Genomic DNA, 19,105 nt, shown 5'->3' with positions numbered 1-19,105 from the left:
CAGCAACACCAATGCTCTGGAGGCGGAGGCAAATGGATCTCCATGAGTTTGAGGCCAGCCGGGTTTACATAATGAGTTCCAGGACAGCCAGAGCTACAAAGTGAGACCCTGGAGAGACAGACAGACGCAGAGAAAGAGAGACAGAGACACTGAGATTGACTTTCAACCTATTACATCCTTCCACAAGCTCAAAAACAAAAGGCATCATGCAACGCACCTCCATCCCATCTACCCCAGTGCTCTGACTCTCTAGTCCCTCAACAGGGAAGGCACTAGCCAGACCCAATACCATCCAGCCAATGCCTAGCTCTTCCCCAGTCTCCCTACACTTTCCTGCTGCCAGGAGTGTTTGCTTTACTTGCCACATAGAAAACCTGTATTTGCTCATGGTCTAGTTTTCGTTTTGCTTCACTTTGCTGCTGTTGCTATGATACCTGGTGATTTATAAAGAATGAATTGCTTCACAGCTCTTCAGACCAAGAGACTTCTTTCTGTGTCACCTCACAACAGAAGACAGAAAGGCAAGAAAGCTGTGGAAGTCCAATTCACTTTGAGAACAGCACCAAGTCCATAACAATTCCAGTCTTTCCCCCACTCTTTACACTGGGCACTGAACTCAGAACCTAGTATCAAGAGACTCAATTAAACATGGCTGCTTGGTCTCTTACACTTATCTCTCTTGGGGATAAAGATGTCCTATCGCTGATCTTTGAGCCCCTAATGTCTATCACAGTAATGGCTCATAGTAGATATATAAATATTTGCTGACTTAAAAACAATGCAGTTACCTAGACTTTCCAAGGTTATGGAGAGTCAGAGACACACAGAGAAAAGGAAATGTGGAGAAAGATGGACTTGAGGATATAGTAAAGATTCTAGTTTTTGATATTTTATTCTTGTTTTGCAAACATACACATTTTCTTTTTTTTGGTTTTTTGAGACAGGGTTTCTCTGTATTGCTTTGGAGGCTGTCCTCGAACTCACAGAGATCTGCCTGCCTCTGCCTCCCGAGTGCTGGGATTAAAGGCATGCACCACCAAAGCCCGGCTACATTTTCTTACTTTACATATGTATGCTATATCTGATAATTAAAATAATCAACTTAATACTATTAATACAAACTGTAAAGTACTTACCTCACTTTGTGGCTCCTGGATAACTTTATAGAGAGACGAAACTAATGAACTCTTGTCTTTCAAATTTGTGGCGTAATTTGGCAAAGATGTTTCTGGGAGGGTCTAAACAAATTTAAAAGAACAGCTTTTATTTTTATGTAGTTCTAAAGCAAAAAAATATATCCATTGGTCATTAACATAGACTGAAGGAGGGAGAAAGAGTGTCTAACAGCAACCATATAAATGTACCAAAAGAACAAGAACAAAAATAAATAAAACCAACCCTGCTTTCTCACTTAAGATAGTGAATTCTATGTGATGTGAATTATAATTCAACAACGTTTTTTTTTTCTTTTTCGAGACAGGGTTCCCCTGCAGCTTTGGAACCTGTCCTGGGGACTCCATCTATAAACCAGGCTGGCCTTGAACTCACTAGATCTGCCTTATCTTTTAGAGCATATCTCATTAGCAGTATTTGTCTCCCAATCATTGTTCCCACTCCCATTCCTTCCTTCACACACTCACTCACTCATTCGCTCCCTCACTCAGTTGGTGCTAATCACACAGCAGACATAACATGTCAAGATATTTCTATCAGTCATTTAAGACACCCACCATTTCTCACCTATCCCATAACACAGTATTTCATGGTTTAATGTGGGCCGTGGCTAGAATACATAGCTTTATGTGTGCAAAATTATGCACAGAAAATTAAGCTGCCCCATTTTTATAGCAGAGTTATTTGATTCGTTCCTCCTTTATTGGTCTCCTTGAGGGAATGAGCTGCCCTATCCTCTCCACTGCCATCACTCAGCATAAAGCCTTAGACCCCCAATGGGAGAACACAGAAGGACAAAATAAGAAATGAAACCACAATTGTCTGCACTTGGGCAGATTCTTTAAAAACAGGTCATATTTTGCCTGAAGACATGTACGTCAATAGGCTTTTCTAATTTAATAAGAGTTGTGTTTACCAGCATGGCACATAAGTGTGAACCATTTGGGAACCTTCCACCATTCTCCAGAACAATAGCAGCAACCACCACAACAAACACCGCCACTGCACTGCTTACATAAGGCATTCTTCAGTATTTCAAAAGCAAGTAACAAAAGGCCTCCAGGCAACATTCCATTCCTGTCATTTAATCAAGAGTAACCCAGTACTGGAGAAATTTATATAAAAGGGAGTGATAATCAAATAAGCATCAGATTTCTAATCTCCTAAATAAGATAAGCCTGAAGATTAAGTGTAAAGCATACTATGTAGTCTATATGAACACATATTTTCTGTGAAACAGTCAGAGGCATTTAGTGTTACTTGTCTTTCCCCATACTGCCCTCCCATCCCCCCACCCCATTTAATCCTAACACTAAAGACTTTAGAAATTTTCTTACGGAAACCTACTACCATAGAAGTTTCCTAAAATGTGAGTGTGTATATATGTATATACATAAAATGAGCTACCTTATAAGGGGGGACGACACTGACACCCCTAGCGACCATAATTATCAAATAAAAACCCAATACAGGGTATTGGCTATCTCGTTGCGTTATTATTCAGTAAGATCTCCCCACCACTCCCCATCTAAATTACAGGGTTTTTGTTTTTTGGGGGGTTTGTTTGTTTGTTTGCCATTGCTCTTGATTACTGTAGGGATTCAAATAAAAATGCCCCCATAGGCTCATAGGGAGTGGCACTATCAGGAGGTGTGGTCTTGTTGGAGGAAGTGTGTCACTGTAGGGGTGGGCTTTGAGGTCTCAGAAGCTCAAGCTAGGCCTAGCATGCCATTCACTTTTACTGCCTGTGGATCAAGATGTAGAACTCCCAGTTCATTCTCCAGCATCATGTCTGCCTGAATGCCACCACGCTTCCTGCCATGACGATAATGGGATGAACCTCCGAACTGTAAGCCAGCCCCAATTAAATGCTTTTCTTTATAAGAGTTGCTGTGGTCATGGTGTCTCTTCACAGCAAAAGGAACTCTAAGCAGTTACCTTCCAGAACTTGAGGTGAAATCCCACTGCTCAAGATACCACACATCTGAGTAACAAGACATGAGAAATCAAGCTGGTATACCCTGGAAGCTTCTTTACTGCTAACTTTCAAGGTGCTGGAATGCTCTAAGCATCCTACCAGGGAAACATCACCAATAGTCCTACTAGTAAGCCCTGCAAGCTACAATAACTACTGTAAGAGCCAGAGGGAGTAGATATATGCATTGAAACGGCATTTGTCAGACATGACAGCTCAGTTCATACATGAACTCAGCAACTAAGATTGTATAAGATTTGCTTAAGATCAAGCAGCCTAAGTCCCAGCAGAGATAGGGGAGGGGCTCATAAAGTCCCACCACTATCCGAGGAGCTATTAGCAATTGATGGCTGCTAGGATACGGAAAGTCAGTTTTCTTCTAGAATACAGTCTCTGAGAGGCTACCCATGTTCCAGAGGATAGTCCCACATCTATATACACACACAGGCAGTACTGAATAGATGCAGAAGGTATTAAATGTTTTTTAAAAGAAAAAGCATATGATATTAGGAGAGAAAAATGAGGGGGAAGATAAGGAAGGAATGGAGGGAAGAGAAAGGGGAGGATTTAATCTAAACACATATGCGTATATGAATATTAAATAAAATATTTTAAAAGAGAAAAAGAAATAGCCAGAACAAAAGATCATTTCTTTCCAAAGAGTCAAACTCTGTGAAATACAATGTCCTGGGCTGCTGCTGGTAAACGAGAAAAGAATGCCTTTAAAACCAGAGAGGTGATTATCACACTCAGCCCAAACTCCATCACTACCGCATGGTATGGATGTGAGCAAAATCACTTTTCTACAGAGGGAAGGGTATAACTACTGTGCTCATGGTGCTTTGAGAGGGAGGCAGGAGAGGTGGCTCAGCATTAAGAGCGCTGGCTGGTTTTCCAGAGGACCTGGGATGGATCCCCACTCTCTGCACCTGCATAGTGTCTCATAGCCACTGTCTATAACTCCAGTCCCAGGGGGTCCCACCTCCTCTGTTTGCCTCTGCAGATACCAGACACACACGTGGTACACAGAGATGCATGCAGACAAAACACATATATGCATAAAATAAACACATAAAAATCCAAACAAAACAAGCAGTGCTTTGAACAATGGACCTTAAAAGGACCAGATGAACTCAAGAACTGCTGGCCTTCTCAACCAACCACCAGCTAAAGTTTTTCATGTTACAGAAGGCAGGAATGGAGATGAAAATAAAAATTATGTTAAATTTATTCTTGGCAATTTTTTAAAGGAAACAGATGCTTCATACTAAAGTGCCGTGTAGCAGATGGCTTTAACGTGTAAGGAGGTGAGATGGGTTGGGTGAAGAGAATTAATGGAGACGCGCAGATGGGTGAAGAATCAGTAAACAGAACAGCCCGGTTCAACAGCTTCACACATGAAAATGGATTCAGTGACTACCAGAAAATTTAAAACAAGTTAGGAGTCTAGAATCTGTTAGGTAATATACACACAACATTAAGAAAAACACAAAGAAATCTGAAATTTCTTTTTACAAATAAATCTTTGAAAATATTAAATATTTATGAAATTCTAGTTTAATTACTTTGTTAGATTATCAAGGAAATACTAAGATTATCTAGTGCAGACAGTGAATGCTTTTCTACAAGTAAAAGACTTTAATTTTTAAAGCTTTTACATTTACTTATTTGTATTTACTTAGTGTGTGTGTGTGTGTGTGTGTGTGTGTGTGTGTGTGTGTGTGTGTGTGTGTAGGTCAAAGGACAACTTGTAGAAGTTAGTCCTCTCTGTGGGTTCCAGGGATCTAACGCAGATCATCAGATTTGGTGGCAAGCTCCTCCACTCCCTACCCTCACCCTACCCTGAACTATCTCTCCAGCCCACTAGAAAAAATTTTACCTGTGTTTACTTTGTGTATAAAGTTTTAGTTAAAGCTTTGCAGGGGTTAACTGCATTGTTTCTGCGGGTTTCAGAGGCTGCTGAGTCAGACTGTGCAGGGCACATCATGGAGCTGAAGTCGCCTCTACAGGCAACTTCAACCTTTCTGATGCTACTGATTGAGCTGTAATGATTTACTCAAGAAAACCACCTACTGGAATGGGGATCCAATCAACAGGGTTGCTGACGCTCAGCCCACTCAATCAATTACAATAATGTTACCATGGATGTGCTACTCAAAACAAAACAAGCAAAAGAAACATAGCATTTTCTTTAAAAATGAACAAACACAAAGCAAAAACAAAACACAGGGCTGGAGAGATAGACAGCTCAGCTGTTAAGAGCACTTGCTTTTCTTCTAGAGGATCCAAGTTCCATTCCCAGAACCCACATTGGGTGGCTCACAACCATTTCCAAGGTATCAGATGCCTTTTTCAAGTGCATATGTCTTCCAATTAGTCTAACTACACTTCTTGATTTTCTTTCAACAAAACCTATTCCAGGTTTGCAATGCCTTTCTCAGACATAGCAAAATCTAATTCCCATATTCTTAATGTATGTAATAGTGCCGCTAATCTATCAACGCAGCCTCTCCAGCCAGCTCCTGTATAAGTCACCTTTGCAACACTTCTTCCTAATCAGATAAGTACTCTGTTCCCTCAGACACCAGGACACACCACTGTCAACACTGCTATGCTGCCCTGGGTCCTTCCTACTGTACTTCCTAGATTCCTGAGCACTATGGCAGGAATGGGAAAGAATTAGCAGATAGGCATTGCCTTAAGGTTTCTATCACTATAATGAAACACCATAACCAAAAGTAAATTGGGGGGAAGTGTTGCTTTGTCTTACACTTCCACAGAACTGTTCATCACCTAAGGAAGTCAGGACACTCAAACAAGTCAGGAACCTGGAGGCAGGAGCGGATGCAGAGACCATGGAGCAGTGCTGCTCTCTGGCTTGCTCCACATGGCTTGCTCAGCCTGCTTTCTTACAGAACCAGGACCCCCAGCCCAGGGGTGACAGCACCCACAATGGGCTGATCCCTCCCCATCAATCACTGATTAAGAAAACGCTCACATCTTGCCGGCAGCCCAATCTTAGGGGAGCATTCTCTCAGTCGAGGTTCCCTCCTCTCAGATGACTCTCGTTTGTGTCAAGTTTATATAAATCTCGCCAGCACAGGCATCATGATTTTCAAACATCTGCCATAATCATTGACCCCTCCCCTGAGACCACTATTTAACAGGTCTTCCATGTACAGCTCTGTCTTAAGGAATCAGTAACTGGCTATGTTGGCTTTTCTACATTTTATGTTTTTGTTTTTGCTTTTCAAGATAGGGTTTCTCTGTAGCTTTGGAGCCTGTCCTGGAACTCACTCTATAGACCAGACTGGGCTTGAACTCACAGAGATCTACCTGTCTCTGCCTCTCAAGTGTTGGGATTAAAGGCATGAACCACCCCTGGCCAGCTTTTCCACATTTGACATAAGAATGGTCTACAAGAAATGGCACTCAACAGTTAAATCAGAACAGTTCCATCAACCGGCCCTCACTCCAAAATTAGAACAATATGTAGCAAAACATTATAAATACTTTTGAAGCAGAAGAAAAGCTTTTAAACTCCTTGAATAATCATTTACAAAGCTAACATGAGGGAAACACATAAAAGGTTTAATCTAAATATTAAAATTTGTAAAAAGCACTATATAGTGTACTTTTACAGCATTCTATACTGCTTCATGGTGAATTAGGAAATTCAAAGAAGGATACTCAATAAAAACTAAGAAAGTAGCTGGGCAGTGGTGGCACACATCTTTAATCCCAGCAATCAGGAGGCAAAAGCAGGAGGACCTCTATGAGTTCAAGGACAGCCTGGTCTATAGAGTGAGTTCCAGAACAACCAGAGCTACACACACACACACAAAAAAACCTGTCTTGGGGTATCGGGAGGGGGCCTAAGAAAGTATCAAAGTCTATCCAGCATTCATGAGGATTAGATAACAGAAGCAGATAAAGCCAGCATAAGATTAACAGGTCACCTAGCAGCTAGAGTGTAGTAACACCTCCTTTTCTGAGTGACTGTTGTAATCTTGCTCACTGAAGAGCCTTGTCTATAATCACAGGTCATCCCAACTTTGTCATTTGAACACATATCGGTAAGAATGACACACGCCTCTTGCCTGAAGAATCTAGCTCACCAACACAGAGGGGCAGTCTTGGTTTCCATTACAGACAAAGACCTTCAGACCAAGACTAACAGTTCTCAAGACGGCAGGATTCTGAGTCTATTTTCATGTCCAGTCTAGAACTTAACCCCATTACACACAGTCCTACACTGTTCTGAGCCCATCAAAACATGGTTTCATCTAAATTTCACCTAAAATACCTTTCCTCCAAATGCTTCCTCTGTTTGGTGATGTCACTGTTGAATTGCTGTGCAGTTTCCTTCCCTGTAGCAAGCCTAGAAACCTGACACTATTACATTGTATATCTGTCCCAAATCATCCCAGACAAAATCAAAATGACATTTGCTGCCCAGTCTCTTCATGTCTGTAGTTCCGGGTCACAAAGTGTCCCACAAGGGCAGGAGAAAGGAGCTAGCTGGTTTAAGGAATACTGTTTGCCACCATAGAGAAGAGCTCAGAGGACAGCAGAGCCTAAGCTTTGTTTTCTTCACCAGTGAGTCAAGGGTTACAGCTCCTAGGTCGCCGTCCAGACACAGATCCCATGGTGAAGATTAAATAAATATCTTGCTGCCCTCTGCTTTCTGTCAATCATGACCAGGTCCACTATTTCCCATCCTATTCCTGACAATGGATCACTGATGATCCCTGGAGGGTGACATCAGCATTCATGATCACGGTAATGTCACGTGGGAGAAAGAGAATACACAGATAATAAGCTCTTTGAGACACTTGGGGGAGAGGAAAGAAATCTTCCACAAAAGACCACTGTGCATGAACAGCTCCTTACTATGATACAGTACATTCTTTTTCCACAAACGCTTTAGCACGCTAGTCACATAAAATATAAAAAGCCACTAGAATTTCAATGCAGACAAACTATGCTTAGGATAAAATTGCTATATTAGAAGACTTGCTGTTACCTTAAATTCTGACAGCCATTCTTCCACAACCCCCATCTCTGAAGTGAACATCTTTCTACATTTGTTCTGAGCCTTCAGTCTGAAAATGAACATAGAAAAGTGTGAAATGTTTGAATTAGCTCTATTTCATTCTTAATACTGTGTATAGAAGTGTTCCTATAGTTACCCCTTACTTGGGAAACTAGTTGCGAATATAAATTACTACATTCATTTAAAAACCAATCAATGCCCACAAACAAACCTTAATGCAAGTTTCTAACAAAAGTATACATATCATAAAATAGTCAAACTGCCTCTACAATTTTCATTAAGCTTTCAGGAATGCCAGTTGTAAAGCATTGAAAATTCTTCTTTATCTTTAATTACATCATTTAAAAAAGATCATCCTAAAATTGTGAAAAAGACTTGAAAACTATTAAAGCATAAAAACATTAATTTACATGTGTAAAAGTTAAATAACAATTATTATAAAATTAATTTATTTTGCATATATGTCAATTAGCTAAGCAAATATTTGATCTCTCTTCCTCCCTTCCTCCTATTTCCTCTTAATATAATCTTATAAATCTTATGAATGTAAATTTATAAAGGAAAAGTGAAAAGGAACTCCAGAGAATGGGAGAGGCTCTGAGGGAAGGACACCCCATTTTTTGGCTTCTTTTGATAGCTTTGTATCAAGAGAATTTTTTAAAAGAAAAGTGACAATTCCAACATAAAGCTATTCAATAATGATTACTCAGAAGAGTGACTTTACCATAGTATAAGTACAACACACACTAAAAGAAATGTAAAATTTCTATCTCATGCAAAAATCGTTGTTAATGTACGATCTCCTTTTCTTCACCATCTGTCCATCTGTGTAACGGACTTAGACATGTGTTTCCTGGGGAAAACACTCTAGGCAAGCATGATTCCAGCACACGTCTGTCCCACAGTGGGTCCTTATCAGCAATGTCAACGTAGCAGGAAGTGAGGCCCAACTGGCAGAGGCCAATCCCGAGTCCACTGCTTACTTGTAGTATGACTTTGACAGGGTATTTGCCTCACTTCTATGTCCATGAAGAAATGATGACCACAGATCCTATCCCAAGGGATTGTTCTGAGGATTAAATTTTATAATGCAAATAAAAGAACTTATTTGCCTGGCGATAAGGATTACTACTCAGTAATAAAGAATACCACAAACTCACAGAACCTCTGCTCCATTGTCTATCCAAGTATGCAGACATACCTAAATGAAAAACACAGGTTCTTTCCAACAAATAGATTAATTCATGGTGTGTTGAGTGATACAAATCCTATTTATTTTTAATAAAGATGAAGCCCATTACCTTGGATCAAGTCAAGACTATCAGAAAAACACACATTTATACTGTTGAGGATTCAATAGAACTGTCAAGATAAATAGGGTTTTGAAATTGTGTTCAAATATTATCCAAAGTACTGTTGGATCAGGTTATCATCTTTAAAATCCAACAGAAGAAAAAAAAATCATGTCTTCAGCTTTCAGTATTGGGGAAAACTCTCCTTTCAAGCAAATGTTTTTATATTGATTCCTGTGAATTACAAACGATTGTCTTTTTTGATGTTAATAAAGTTGAAATCAAAAGTTTCCACCCTAACTCTATCAAAAAGGCAAGGTTACCTTAATTTTATCTATTGCTTTATTTTACATTCTTTTTTGTTATTGTTGAACTGTTCTGTTTTTGTTTTGTCTTGGATGTTTTTTGAAACAGGGTCTTACCATAGCCCAGGGGCCCTCAAATGCACAGCCCTCCTGTTCCAGGAGTAACCCACACACTCAGTTACTTTATATTGTTACTCATTTTCTTCCCACCTCTAACTATTGACATTCTATTTCCTTTTGTATACATTTGCAAAACAAAGCAAGTACAGATACATATATTTTTTATATTATACTGCTGAATAAATGATAAAAAGTTGTTACAAATAGGCCATCATCCATCATCAAGAGGGAAGGCATGATTTTCATAAAATTCAGAACAGCTGCTATTAAAATTAAAGCTTATTTTTGTACCATTAAGAAGAATTGATAGGATATACAAAAGGCACGAATTAGTCAAGGCTGTCTTGAAAACAACAGAGTTGGAAGACCTGGGTATGGTGATACATTATGTATAAGCTTGCCTGAGGATTCAGAAAGCAAAGCCAGCCTCAAGCTCTAGAGGTCAGGCAGTGGTGACACACACCTTTAATCCCAGCAGCCATACTAGCTAGCACGGCAGAGGAGGCACACTAATTGCAGGACTCCGGAGACAGGCAGATGGGTCTCTCTGAGGTCAAGGCCACCCTGGCCTACACAAGAATGAAGAGTAACAGAGCTCAAGTCTCTGATCCCAGCATTAGGGAGGTGGAGACAGGAGTGATATGGCTGGGTGGAGAAAGGAATATATGGAGAAGGAGACAGGAACTGAGAACTTTTGCCTCTCAGAATTTGTGGAGATAGGATTGCCAATTTCCACTTGATAGAGTTAAGATCTAGTGGCTTGGCCGCTTTGCTTCTCTGATCTTCAGCTTGAAGCTTGAACCCCAATATCAGTCTCTGGGCTTTTATTATTTGTGCTACACCTGGGTTTTCAGACAGCAGAGTTCACTCTAAAACTTAACAAATTTACAGCTAACTCAACGCGGTAATCTCAGAGATACAGGAAAGTAAGCCAACAGACCAGAACAGAGTGGTGAGAAATAGACCTACAAATACATGCCCATTTGATTTACTACAATTCTGTGAGGGAAGGGACAGTCTTTACAATAAATGTGGCTAGGTCAACTGGACAGCTGTGTGGGCACCAATAAACAAAGAACCACGATGCCAGATAACATTATATGAAAAACCCACTTCTAGTCGAATTATAGGTATAATTAGAAAAAAATGTAAGAAAGGACTTTCATAACCTTTGAGGTAGGGACAGGTTTCTTAAAAGGCACAGAAGTGCTAATCATAGGTGGGAGGTGGGAGAATGATGCATTGGACATCATTAAATGTGAGAATTGTTTTTATTCATCAAAAGGTACCACTTAAAGACTAGGACAGCAAAGCTAGAGAGTGGAAGAAATTATTTTCACCTCATCATGTACGTACACAATCAGAAGTCTCATATCCAGAATATATAAAGACTGCTTAAGAAAAAGGCATCTGGGTGTTGGTGGCACACACCTTTAATCGCAGCACTTGGGAGGCAGAGGCAGGTGGATCTCTGTGAGTTCGAGACCAGCCTGGTCTACAAGAGCTAGTTCCGAGATAGCCTCCAAAGCCACAGAGAAACCCTGTCTCAGAAAAAAAAAAAGCAGAAAAGACCACCAGCCAGCCAGAAACCTAACAAAAGAGAAAGAAGTACTCAACTGTGGGAACACCAGACCTTGAGCAGAGACCCACTTTTCCTTCTGTCTGGGAGTAGGCAGCTATAAGACAATGTTTAGTAAAAACATGTTTACTAAAAACGATACAATAAGTTCCTGGCCACTTCCCCTTCTGCCTGGGAGTAGGCAGCTGTAAGACAATGTTTAGTAAAAACCTGTTTACTAAAAATGATACAATAAGTTCCTGGGAAAGGCCTTCCCACGGAAACCGCCCTGACCTCGACCTTGTCCAGAGACTAACCGCACCTTCAAAAACCCACACACATCCACCTCTGGTGTCAGAGCAGGACCAGCCAGGGGAGAGGAGAGAGCAGAGGCTTCTCTGGTGGGAGCCTTTCTTAGGAAGTTTTTCTTGAACCTTTTTGGAGCCTGTTTAAAGTTCTCTTTATATCATTGAACGAGTCTCTGTGTTTTCAATACCCGACACCCTCCACACGTTCTCGGACACAGGCCGCGCAGCAGACGTGACAATTGGAGGTCCCACTGAGATCGTGAAAGTGAGGTAAGTGGACGGGGTTAAGAAACTATGGGGAATAGTTCCGGGAAGCTAGAATCATTGCAGTATCAACTAAAAAAGTTACTTAAAGAACATGGGACTGCAGTCAAGTCTAAAACCCTAGAAGGCTTTCTAAAATCGATCGAACGAGCCAGTCCATGGTTCATTACTGGGGGAAGCTTAAATATTCCAGATTGGGAGGAGGTTCGCCGTGATCTTCATAGACTTTTACAAAAAGAGGGATCTGAGTCCTTGCCCCCTACGACATTCTCCTTATGGAGATTAGTGAGGGGAGCACTTTTGACAGATAAGGTTCGTCACCGCCAGGTAGTTCAGGACACAAAAGAGGCTTTTTTAGAGTTACAAGAGACTGAGACTCAAGCCTCCTTGAGTTCAGGGGCAGAGAGTGATGATAAAGAGACCGTGATTGAAACTAGAGGCTCCATTGTTAGTGAGGATGAGGAGGAGTCTCTTAGTAACAACAAAAAAATGGGTAGACATCTCCGGGTGCGACCCAAAAAGAAGGACTCCGGTCAGAATCGGTTATATCCTTCTCTATCAGACCTAGAAAATGGAAGTAGCTCAGACTCAGACTCGTCACCGTCTGAAAAGGAACGGTTACTTGCTGAGATCGCGGCCCTTAAAAAAGAACTAAAAAAGATTCTAATTAAGGAAAGACAGGACAGGGAGAGAAACCCTTCCCCATACTCTGAAAAAAGGGACTCCTCCTATGAGATAACCCAGTCCTTCTTGGACCTGGAGGGAAGACCCAGAGGAGGGGTCCAATGCTGCCCGGTGGTGGCCCCGGTAATGGAAGTTCCAGACCCGAACAATTCTCGACAGGTCATTCGGCGCCATGACCCTTTAAGTTTCAAAGATATAAAACAACTAAAAGAGGCAACTTTAAATTATGGAGCACAGGCTCCCTTTACACTTTCCTTAATGGAATCTTTTGCGTCTCTTAATTTGACACCTGGCGATTGGCAGCAGCTTTGCAGAGCAGCTCTGTCAGGGGGAGATTATTTGATTTGGAGAGGTGAGTTTCAGGAAAGATACAGCCAGACAGCCCAAAGGAATGCACAGGCCGGACAGCCCCAGAGAAATGTGGAGATGCTTACCGGGAGTGGTCAATACGCCACCATTCAGCAACAAATGCAATATGACATCGCAGTCTATGCCCAAGTGGCAGCAGCGGCCCAAGGGGCTTGGAAAGCATTGCCTTCCAAGGAAGGAGGGGATCATCTGTCCAAAGTCCTTCAAGGACCTTCCAAACCTTTTCAAGACTTCGTAGACCGTCTCAGTCAGGTAGCAAAAAGAATATTTGGGGGCATTGGGCCTGCGATGCCAGTCATAAAGCAGATGGCATTTGAAAATGCAAATAAATATTGTAAGGAAGCCCTTCGCCCCTATCGCAATAAAAGTCTAAATGACTATATCCGGATCTGTAGGGACATTGATGGGAACTTCATCCAGGGCCAAGTGCTAGCTGCTGCTATTCGGCCCCAAGTGGGGAAAGAAAGACCTACTCTGGGAGGGAGAAAAACATGTTTTAGCTGCGGTAGGGAGGGACACTTCCGTAGAGAGTGCCCTCAAAATAGTACTACGGGTCTCAAGAGACCTGGTTTATGCCCCCGTTGTCGAAGGGGATATCATTGGGCCAATAACTGCTACTCTAAAACTGACAGGGAGGGAAATTTCCTTTCTGCTAATAATAATCAGGGAAACGGGAGGAGGGCCCCGCCCCAGGGCCCCAAAACCAATGTGTACGGGGCAATGACCCCTGCTCTGGGCAGTGGCAGGACTCATTTTCTCCCCAGAGCAACCCCTTCATATCTCAGACCTCCTTAGAGCCACCTCGGGAGTGCAGGATTGGACCTCGCTCCCTCTGCCCGGGCAATCCTAACACCGGAAATGGGGATCCAGGCCCTCCCTACTGGGGTGCATGGGCCATTGCCCCCAGGCACGGTCGGACTACTTTTGGGACGGTCCAGTACTATTCTTCGAGGCATCCAGGTACACCCCGGTGTTATAGACCAGGATAGTGAGGGGAGATTAAAATAATGACATCAGTGGGCAGTGGGGTTGTTGCCATCCCTGCAGGAGAACGGATTGCTCAGATACTCCTTCTCCCTACAGCTCCTTGTGAGGCTAGAAAAATTAAAGAGAAAAGGGGCAACCAAGGTTTTGGAAGTACCGGCCCGGCAGCATTTTGGGTAGCCACTATGAAAAACCGCCCCCAACTTACATTAAAGATAGAAGGCAAGTCCTTTAGGGGCGTCTTAGATTCTGGGGCAGATTTCTCTGTCCTCTCAGATAAATTCTGGCCCCCCACCTGGCCGAAAGAGGAAGGGACAGTGACCCTCCAGGGAATAGGACAGGCTGTGCCCCAAAAAAAGCCTCAAAATCTTAAAGTGGCAAGACTCTAAAGGCCACACAGGGCTTTTCCAGCCATATGTTTTGCCTGGCCTCCCTATTAACCTCTGGGGACGGGACCTCATGCAAGAAATGAGAGTGGTCCTCACCACTCAGACACCCAAGTCCAAAAGCAGGGGCCCCCAGATGATGCAAGGGAGGGGCTAGAGCCCGGGGGAGAAAACTAGGTAAACTAAAACAGGGAGAGGTTTGCCCTCTGACATCCCACCCTTTGGAGACCAGGGCCCCAGGGGATAGGAAGGGTTTTGGCCATTTTTGATGAGGGTCACTGTTGCGCCGCCAGCCCCCATACCCATCACATGGCTATCAGATGATCCGGTATGGGTGGAACAGTGGCCCTTACCAGCGGAGAAACTAAGGGCGGCTCACCAGTTAGTTCAAGAACAATTGGAGGCAGGTCATTTGGTTCCTTCCACGTCCCCTTGGAATACCCCTATATTTGTAATAAAAAAATCTTCAGGGAAATGGAGGTTACTACAAGACTTGAGGGCAGTAAATACAACCATGCAGCCTATGGGGGCTCTACAGCCTGGCTTGCCCGTGCCTGTGGCCATTCCTAGAGACTGACATTTGATTGTCATTGACTTAAAGGATTGCTTCTTTTCTATTCCCTTGCATTCTCAAGATAGTCCTCGGTTTGCGTTTAGCCTTCCTGCGATTAACTTTAGGGAGCCTGCCCTTCGATTCCAATGGGTGGTGCTCCCCCCAAGGGATGGCTAATAGTCCAACTATATGCCAGATTTATGTAACTGCCTGTTTAGATCCCCTCAGACGTAAGTTTCCTAATCTTTACATTATCCACTACATGGATGATATTCTTTTGGCCGCGGCCAAAGAAAGACAATGTTACATAGCCTTTGCAGAGCTACAGGAACTTCTGGAGGCCCGCGGATTTATTTTGGCTCCTAAAAAGATCCAAAAGAGACCCCCTTATACTTATTTGGGTCATCAAATTCAACAAACTGGCCTCCGGCCACAAAGACTCCAAATTGATTGTTCAAATTTAAAAACACTTCATGATTGGCAGAGATTCTTGGGAGAGGTGCAATGGTTTCGCCCTTCTCTTTCTATTAAAACAGGGGCCCTTAAAGCGCTTTATGATATTCTTCCTGGAGATCCTGCTCCAACTTCCCCTAGACAGATTACCCCAGAGGCCAGGGGAAGCCCTACAATTGTTGTTAAGAAGTATAGAGCAAGCCCACCTTTGGCATATAGATTATGGGCAGCCCCTTGTTCTGGTTGTACTTTCATCTAGCTTTTCGCCCACTGCCGTGTTCTGGCAGACTGGTCCTATTTATTGGGTACATTTGTCAGCCTCCCCTAAGAAGGTAGTGACCCCTTACTATGATCTCATTTTACAATTGTTGTGAAAGGCACACAAGTTTAACATTCAAACCTTTGAAAAGAGTCCTGATAAAATTATCCTTCCTTATGGTAAGGAGGAGGTGAAACATCTACAGATCTTCCATGATGGGTGGACCCTGTTTATTACATCTACAGGCACACAGTTTGATAACCAATATCCCAACAGCCCCTTGATGTCTTTTTTCAAACAACACCCTGTGATCTTTCCCAAGATTTTAAAGGAGAACCCTCTAGTTGGAGCTCGCTCAGTCTTTACAGACGACTCCTCCAAGGGTTTCGCGGTGGTGGTTTCTTCTCAGGTGCAGAAGAGGGTACCCACAGGACAGATGTCAACACAAGCCGCCGAGTTGTTTGCTTGCTTGATGGCTTTCCAAATGTTTGAGGGAGAGCCCTTTAATTTATATACTGATAGTGTTTATGTTGCCAACATTGTTAGACCTTTAGAAACTTCTCCATATGTTCTTCCAACCTCCCAGGTTCGTTCCTTATTAGTTCAGCTCCAACATCTTATTTGGCAGCGCATCCACCCTGCTTATGTGGGATTTATTCGTGCACATACTAACCTTCCAGGACCCCTTGCCCAGGGCAATGAAATTGCTGACTCCTTGACCCGCCCTAGGGTCTTATTTACTCAGGAGCAGCTGGCCCACCAGCTCCATGAGAGGTATCATCTAAATGCCCACTCCATTAAATTTCACACTGGGTGCCCCTTATCCATAGCTACACAGATTACCTCTCAGTGCCCTGATTGTGCCCCTTATCATAATTCTCCCAATGAGGGGGTAAATCCCCGGGGCCTCAGGGCCAACCATCTCTGACAAATGGATGTCACTCACCTGCCGCAGGCAGGGAAATTAAAATATATACATGTCTCTGTGGATACGTATTCTAAACTGATTTTTGCCTCTCTCCACTCAGGAGAGAAGATTAAAGATGTTATTTCTCATTGCCTACAGGCCTTTGCCTACATGGGCATACCCGATGCCCTAAAAACAGACAATGGCCCTGCCTATGCCAGCAATCGCTTTACTGCCTTTTGCAGGGAACATCACATTGTCCATTCTTTTGGTATTCCTCACAACCCCACGGGACAGGCTATTGTGGAACACACCCATGCCACTCTCAAACAGTATTTTAAGAAAATAAAAAAGGGGGAGTATGTTACCTCCCCCAATATTCAGTTATCCACCATACTTTACATTTTAAATTTTTTGACCGTAGACTGTAATAATTTGTCTGCTATGGAGAGACATTGGAACAAACCCTCCCAGTCCTTGGGATGGGTCAGATGGAAGGATTTGATTACAGGAAAATGGCAGCCACCCACTCCCCTACTAGCTAGGGTCCGAGGGGCTGTTTGTGTTTTCCCTCCAGGAAGTGAGAAGCCCATTTGGGTCCCCGAACGGTGCATCAGGCATGTCGACCCCAATACTACTCCGGATACTAGAAATGCTCACCATGATAAAGATCCAACCATTGCTAAACACTCAGGTAAGTAAAATATGGGCGTTGGTGAGGATTCCCCCCCATGTTGATGCCAGTTAGTCATTCCAGCTCCCTGTTCATCAATTTTTATAACACCAATAATACATTGGAAGCGGCTGCTGCCAATGAGATTAAAAAGTCAAAAACTAGACATTCTGAGTTTCCCCCTCCTAAGCCTGATACCAGGGTCAGGAAGTAGGGGAATCCAAGAGATTCCCAGCGACATACGCTTTTAATCCCAACACACCTTTATGCAAGTCCCAGGACAGCCTCCAAACAATACAGAGAAACCCTGACTCAAAAAAAAAAAAAAAAAATTTGGCACTGGTATTAATTAAAAAAAAAGACAAAAACAAAAGTATATGAAATAAAAAATTTTGTTTACATTTAAGTTCTATTTTGTGAGTCATCTCTAAAAACTTTTGGCCAAAAGCCTGGCCTCTCTACCTTACATCTACAGAGTTACAAGGAGTAGGTACGACTATACCCCATGACTGTAGCTCAAATGGAGAAATAATAAAAACATATAGGACTTTTTAACCTTTTTAGTTCAAGAATTGGCTGAAGTTGTTCTTTTACATAGATTTCAATTAAGGAAACTTCATTACAACAGACTAATCATGACCTAGGGAAAAAGGATGACTAAAAGATACATGTATGTTCTAAATGTATGGTGTGGCCACATCGGTATGTATAAAATGTGATTACAAATGTGTGAGTGTAAACTGCTTATATAATTAAAAGGATACTTAAATCCCTTCAAAAATAGTTAAAAAGCTACCTAGATTGCGTTAAATATAGCCAAAAGGAACATCCAGCCAGTCTGTTAATGTTTTAACAAAAAAATTTAAGATACAAATGAGGCCTTGTCAGCTAGTGAGAGCTCTACAGGTTAGATTGGAAAAGACTACTCACAGACTTCAAATAATTTTCAAAAAGTTATTTGGACACAGTATAGTTTACAATCTTTAAGTGATTTTTCAAAAGTTTTTGAAAAATATTCAAAGGATATGTCCTTTTTAATGGACATCTACAAATAATCTAAGTAATAAGCCCAATTTACCTAGATAGTTAACCAAGGAGGGTAGACAAATCCTTCTACTGTTATGGCCCAGCTTCAACAGTTCAAAAAAATTTTTTTTAAAAAATAAAAAAGGAGAAATAATGCCCCCAGTCCCCACATGACTCATCAAATAATACACTCCTCATTTAAAAATTTTATAATGTAAATGCCAGTGAGTTTCAAACAGATTCTGGCATGATAAAACTTGAGCAACCATTGCTCAGGTCAAATGGAGACATCCATACACTAGACAGTAAAAAAGACCCTAATTTGGGGTCGAGGACATGTTTGTGTTTTCTTACAGGAAAAGAATAAAGCTTCGACAGCTGTCAGACCATTTAGTGAGATACATGGAGCAGAAAAAAACTAGACCTAAGACCATGGGAGCCTACCTAAGCCAGTTTAAGTGAGATCTCCTAAATCAGTGTTCCTGACCCTTGATGTCATCAAATCTACAGCCCAAAAAAAAAAAAAAAACAGTTGGTTCGAGATTTCCAGTTTCTCAACAGACCTGCTACATCAACCTTCCGGACCCATGAGTTTTCATCATAAAGCTAACAGAAAAAAAAGGACCCATTTAAAGCATTTAGACATTGGTATGGACTATGATGAGTGACAAAAGCCTCTTTTCAGTATTTAAACAGAACATGGTCACTTGATGGTTCCTGTTTCTGGAATCACGACTAGGCCAGTATATTTTTCTGGAGA

General features: G+C 42.1%; 1 protein-coding gene across 3 annotated transcripts in view; it reads right to left on the bottom strand.

Annotated features, from left to right (window-relative positions):
* Fam126a (family with sequence similarity 126 member A) overlaps window positions 1–19,105 on the bottom strand; it is a 104,987-nt gene that overhangs the window by 60,281 nt on the left and 25,601 nt on the right. For all 3 annotated transcript variants that reach the window (XM_040737380.1, XM_005087112.4, XM_013126019.3), the window contains exons 2-3: window positions 8,175–8,253; window positions 1,137–1,238 (exon numbers count right to left, since the gene is read on the bottom strand). In XM_040737380.1, coding sequence (XP_040593314.1) covers window positions 1,137–1,238; window positions 8,175–8,225 — 153 coding nt within the window. In that variant the 5' untranslated portion in view covers window positions 8,226–8,253. The remainder of the gene's footprint in view (window positions 1–1,136; window positions 1,239–8,174; window positions 8,254–19,105) is intronic.

Source organism: Mesocricetus auratus, unplaced genomic scaffold (assembly GCF_017639785.1).
Source record: "Mesocricetus auratus isolate SY011 unplaced genomic scaffold, BCM_Maur_2.0 Super-Scaffold_100676, whole genome shotgun sequence".
Classification (NCBI taxonomy): Eukaryota; Metazoa; Chordata; class Mammalia; order Rodentia; family Cricetidae; genus Mesocricetus; species Mesocricetus auratus.
Note: the sequence above shows the minus strand (reverse complement) of the source record. Positions and strands in the feature narration are given on the sequence as shown.